Source organism: Pristiophorus japonicus, chromosome 2 (genome assembly GCF_044704955.1).
Source record: "Pristiophorus japonicus isolate sPriJap1 chromosome 2, sPriJap1.hap1, whole genome shotgun sequence".
NCBI lineage: Eukaryota > Metazoa > Chordata > Chondrichthyes > Pristiophoridae > Pristiophorus > Pristiophorus japonicus.
This window is the reverse complement of record NC_091978.1, coordinates 277,497,854-277,503,726: the sequence shown is the minus strand read 5'-3', so window position 1 is coordinate 277,503,726 and position 5,873 is coordinate 277,497,854. Positions and strand designations below refer to the sequence as shown.

The 5,873-nt window shown below is 42.6% G+C and overlaps 1 protein-coding gene across 1 annotated transcript; it reads right to left on the bottom strand.

Annotated features, from left to right (window-relative positions):
- Positions 1-2,463: 2,463 nt before the first annotated feature.
- sfrp2 (secreted frizzled-related protein 2) lies at positions 2,464-5,657 on the bottom strand. Its single transcript, XM_070864559.1, has 3 exons — positions 5,156-5,657; positions 3,689-3,769; positions 2,464-2,768 (listed from the first exon to the last, which is right to left on the bottom strand). Exons 1-3 carry the CDS (start codon positions 5,655-5,657, stop codon positions 2,464-2,466), a joined length of 888 nt encoding a protein of 295 aa, XP_070720660.1.
- Between the last annotated feature and the right edge of the window lie 216 nt (positions 5,658-5,873).

Genomic DNA, 5,873 nt, shown 5'->3' with positions numbered 1-5,873 from the left:
GCTTTGCTAAAATTCATATGCACTACATCATACATACTGTCCTCAACGACCTCCTGGTTACTTCCTCGAAACATTCAATCGTTAGTCAGGCATGACCTTCCCTTAACAAATCCATGCTGACTGTCCTTGATTAATCCATGTCTTTCCAAATGAAGATTTATCCTGTCCCTCAGGATTTTTTCCAATAATTTTCCCACCACTGAGGTGCCTATTTTCCAGCCCTTGTTTCTTCAGTCTTCCAGATTCACTTTCTACTTTTCTGCTGCCCAATTCCAGCTTTGCTTCTCTCCCCACTGAATCTATTCTCAGGTTCCCATCCCCCTGCCAAGCTAGTTTAAACCCTCCCCAACAGCACTACTAAACCTTCTTGCGAGGATACTGGTCCCGGCTCGGTTGAGGTGCAATGAGTCCGGCTTGTACAGGTCCCACCTGCCCCAGAAACGGTCCCAATGCCTGAGAAATCTAAAGCCCTCCCTCCTGCACCATCTCTCCAGCCGCATTCATCTCTATTCTCCGATTTCTGTACTCACTAGCACGTGACATCAGTCGGACTTTTTCAGTCATAGATACTAGTGATTTCTTATAGTAATGGATTATTTAATTCATAGGGTCCCCTCGTCGCTCTCTGATGTTCAGGTGCATTATTTTGAAAAGGTCTGCATTTTTCAGATGCTGAAACATTCCCATACCTTATTCTCCAGTCGCTTATTCGTTATTAGTTACCCCCTAAAATGTGGCACCATCCTGATGCTAGCTCTCTTCCCTTCCCCTCTACCGTCACAGAAATGTTTCTTATATCGGTGGTACAAAACCCATGATCTGGCGCTTTTTTAAAAAAGTTATTGTATTATAACAAAAAATACAAAAGCAAAACACGATACTCAGCGGGTCAGCCAGCATCTGTGGAGAGGAACATAGTTAACGCTTCAGGTGCATGACTCTTGGTCAGAACTGGGAAAAATTGGAGATGTAACTAACTTTTTCGAATTTTGACGAAGGGCCATCGACCTGAAACGTTAACTTTAGTTCTCTCTTGTATTATAATTTAGGTGGTTATTAATAATTATCGTCCCTACGCAACAACCTGCGCCCTTGGGGTTAAAAGAAACTGGCGGATACTTCTTAATACATTTTGTCATACTAACCGAAACGTCACTTGTTTGTATTCAGTCTTTATTTCAGGCAAGTGATTTTAATAGGACTTCCAAGCAACTTCAGAAATACGACAGATTTGGGTACATTTACGAACACGGAATCCAATAACAAGACGTCTATGTACAAGAATATACTGTTTATCTGAATTATTTACAAAGACACAAAGCAATATTTACAACCCTTGCAGATAATAATTCAGTGGGATATTTTACAATAATGTTGATTAAATTGTAGATATGTTTGCAATAAATCGAGATGCAAGGTAACAAGTTAGGGAAGCGCCCAGAGTCCGCCATCAATTCGTCTCTTTACACAGGAGGATCAGATTTATAAATTATATGATTCAAAAGGTAGCGGTGGTTGCTTACTTTACTTAAAACACAGAAGTCCTACTGGTTGACCCCGAAAAGATTACGACTTCAGTCTCAAATGCACATATTTTACTAGTCTTATCGGTGTGGAAACCGCTACCGTAGGTCACAGGTTTTATTTAAAAGGTGCCACCAAATGATTTAGAATGCTTCGATGCAAAATGTAAGTATTTGCATAAAAACGCCAGATATCTCAGACCAATCTTTGCACCCTTGCTTGACGGATACATTTACACTTGGATGCGTTTAGTACTAGTGTAGCACAGAGACGTGTGCGAAGGTTCGTTAGTGGAAATCGCCGAATTTTCTATGCTTCAAACATTGCCAACATCAGATTAGTGAAGTACTTATGATAATTCAAGAGACTCGCTGGAGAAGATTGTTTCCAAATGTAAAAAGAGATTCAAAAATGATCCAACGTATGATATAGCCGGCCAAATTCATTTTGAGATGGGATCTCTGAAGATAGAATTTTTTTCATTTTAAATCATTTTTGAGTCTCTGGTTCCAATGTAAGAGTGGCATCCTTGATGCGTGTTTGGCAAAATGGTGCAGCTATTCGCAGCATACGTCTACAATGTGTTTCTTATACAGATATATCAATCAAATCAACACTCATGCACCAGAGCATGAAACGAAAAACCCCTATGTAATATAAAAAGGATTATTTTGGGCGAAATGATCCTGTTGAAACTATAGAAAGGAGCTGATATTTTTTTTAAAATTACAACAGGCTATCGTTTTTGCAACTTTAAATTCATTATATTAAAGCTGGTCTCTCAGTTTAAACGCCGTTTAATGAGAAGTGTGTTTGTTTCAAAGGACAGTATGTCATCGTTCAGATCATACAGCAATGGTTAACAAGCGTAAACCGCGTGGAATGCGGGCCTGGTCAGAGGGAAGGATTTTTAGTGTTACATTGCAAACGGGTCGCTGTTTAACACTGCAGTTTGCGGATACTGCGAGCAATTCTCTTAAACTCTCGCTGCCCTTTCTGCCATCGCTTCACCGAGGTTATGACCAAGTTCCCATCCAGCTTTTGTCCCATCACCAAATAAGGGGCATTGATGTCGTTCATCTCGTCGCAGGTACACTGCAGGCCATCCTTCAGCCACAATATACTTTTCTTCAGATCCTTTTCGGTCACTCCATTCAGCTTGTAAATAGTCTTGCTTTTTGTCTCGGGGACGATCTTTGTGTCCCCATTGATGTAGGAAATCTCTTTCACTTTTATCTTCAAAGCTAATTAGGAAAGGATTAAAATGTGACATGTTAACGCGTTTGGTGTTGGAGGGGTGGCGGTGTTGCCACGGATAATCCACATGAAACTGTCAAGATGACAATACTGATAATGTGGGGAACAGGTGGCTTCGTTTGTAGCACTGGGGCTAGTAATGTGAAACCGAATAAAAGAGAACACAGTTTTTACAGTCCGTGGTGGAATGCGCAGAATTCCAGTCTTCATAATCAGAAAATTATTTGTAACAAAACGCATATGCTACCAGGTTCTGGACACGGCGCCTTTCCTCCGCCCGAGCTCTCTTCCTTACGGATCCCGACGATCCAGAGCACCACTATGCGTCAAACTGCAGCGCCAAGAACAACGCCAACCTTTCAAACCTCATAACCCGAAAGCTAGTCAGCAGCTGGTAACATTTGGTATGTATTTCTTCAGAACTGTGAATCAATAAAACACAGGCTCTCGCTTGTAAAACAAGCCAGTCACTCGACTGTGAGCATTTTACCAGTGCCCCCTTTTCTCAGACCACCTTCCTCATCAGTGTCACGTATTCAGGACTTCATACCTGGCTAAAGGCTAAATGCTGTACCTCGGTTTCTTACACCTACTCAGTTAGGTTTGTCAGTATCGCTAGTGGGACTATTTCTTTCCTCTGGGTAATTAAGCGAGGATTGTGTGGAGAGGACCATTTCACTTTATGTTGGACGTTTGATTAAATTAAACCACAGGGTTTCTTTTTAAAGGCAATGTTGAAATAGCGTTTGGTAAAACTCCTGTTATTGGAACAGCAAGAAAAAAGACAGGCAGCAAGAAAGCGCACAAGACTCGATTTATAGCCGCACCGCCAGTTATAACAAGCAGCTAACATTAATGGACTTGTCCTTTTCCCCTCCGTGAAGCTTTTGGGAAAACCGCAACTCACCAAAATCATTTTTGCAGTAGTTCTCGACAATTTCGTTGTCGTTTTGCTCTTTGTCTTTGCATGCGTCGCAGATTTTTGGTTCTGAAAAATAGTGCACATGCATCGATGAATGATTTTTGTACTCCCACACTGCACCGTTTTATCCTGTACTTTAATTCTGGGTATGGTCCCAGCGCAGGCAAGGTTTAATTATTGCAGCCTGGACTTTCCACCTTCTTTATCGCTTCCAGATTTTCCGAGGGTTTTGCTATTTTTATGAAGTGAACTATTTTTTATGAAGTATTTAAATACCTCCGGTCACCATTTCCCTTCTGGAATATGCTTATAAGAAATTATCCTCACCGGGAAGATTACGCAGCGCATTAACGAGCAATGAAAGGACGAGCTCACGGATTCCGAGCCTGAGGTACTGGGACCACTGGCCCTCACTATAAACTGCGAGTTTGCCCCAGATGGGATGCGAATAAACACAATAGTAAATTAAATGGACCGTGGCTGTTCTTTAAAACAAACGATAAAAAGTGAAGAGCTCCTCCTATTCGCTCACAAGTGCTCAAAAGGTCCTCACAATGTAAATGGATGCGCTGTTGGGTTCAGACTGCCCACTGTGAAGTTTGTAAGGCACAGTCACAGGCAAAGCTCTGGAATTTGCATTCGCCGATAGCATTGCTTTGTTTTGCCCTTTTAAACACCCAAGCATTAGAAAAGAGCAGTTTTGGTCAAGGGAAACGATGCTAATTTAAATTATCGTTCACTAGAAGCAGTGGATTTCCTTAAGCTCCCAAGTATGCTTATAAAAGCAACAATTCTGACACTAGTTACTTCTCCAGTTTGGGTAGTTGTTGGGAAATGCCGCGTTTCTCGCTGATTCGCGTCTTAACATCTGCAACATATTTAATTTTTTTAAAAAGGGACAGCATTCACAAAAGACAGATGAAATACAAGCTGAAATGCTAGCGAAAATCTTGCAAATTCTTTTAAATGATTAAAAAGGTACCATTTTGCACAGAAGTCAGCACACAGATCATTTGATCAACGAAATAAAAATTGATTCGATCATTGATTATAAACTTTCAAATCACATCACAGTGATTCCTACTTTCGCTGCTGACGCAAGACACTACTCTTCAACTCATTGGAGAAACACGCCAACCAACACAAGAATTCGGTACCGAAAGGTGTTGTTTTTTGTGGCAAATTAGTATTCTGTTTCGAATTCATTTGCTGTCGGTATATCACCGACAGAGATTAGATATTATGTGTGCCTCAGGGTGTTATAACCAAAGAACGAATGCTATATGAGAAACAGCATTGTTGAAAATAATCAAATCGAAATTTAGACCGTCGGTAGTCTATATACACATCTATAATATATGTAAAGCCTATACATTTGATCTATTTTGGGACTTTGTGCCCAGTTAAAGCATACTGTTACTTTTCTCCGTTTGGGATTCAGTTCAGCCTAACCTTCTTTGGGCGCGGGGACGTGTTCGTTGGAGTTCGCGGGCGGTATGCACAGATCGTTGTCCTCCGGGAAACGATTGCACTCCAGCATGTCGGGCCAGGGGAAGCCAAAGGCTGCCATGACCGGGGAGCAGCTCTCCTTCACCTGCTCGCAGAGCGATCGGCAAGGCTGGATCGGCTCGTCCAGCTCATCGATACACACCGGAGCGAAGAGGGAGCACAGGAACTTCTTGGTGTCCGGGTGACACTGCTTCTGTACCAGCGGAATCCAGGAGCTGGCCTGTTGCAGCACCTCCTCCATGGTTTCGTGCCCCAGCAGGTTCGGGAGCCTCATCTCCGTGTATTCGATGCCGTGACACAGCGCCAGGGCGGTGGGTATCGGTTTGCAATTATTGCGCTTGTAGGTGAACTCGGCCTGCCCGTAAGAATACATCCCCATCCCTTTGACCGTGTCCAGGTATAGCGCAGCCAGACAAAGGCAGAACATCGCGTTCAGATGGCACATTACTGCAAAGTTTGCTGTGGAAAGTCGAATCGCTCCTGACCGCTTTTCCCCGCTACTATGATGTGAAATCGACCGACTGATCGGGAGGTAATGGGACTGGCTCCTTGAGGTCTAGTGTTAAAAAGCAATGGGAGGAGTCACTAGGAATAGTTACTGGCCTTCGTTTGATAGGTCGATACAAAATACGTGGTTATAGCTCCCTTCTTGAGAAGAGAG

What these genes read in the sequence shown, in the direction of transcription:
- sfrp2 (XM_070864559.1), bottom strand. Translation starts at nt 5,657, where the DNA reads ATGTGCCATCTGAACGCGATGTTCTGCCTTTGTCTGGCTGCGCTATAC. An exon ending in CGTCCCCGCGCCCAAAGAAG is followed by an intron (nt 3,770 to 5,155) that starts GTTAGGCTGAAC and finishes ACTATTTTTCAG; the next exon opens with AACCAAAAATCTGCGACGCA. An exon ending in CTACTGCAAAAATGATTTTG is followed by an intron (nt 2,769 to 3,688) that starts GTGAGTTGCGGT and finishes TTTCCTAATTAG; the next exon opens with CTTTGAAGATAAAAGTGAAA.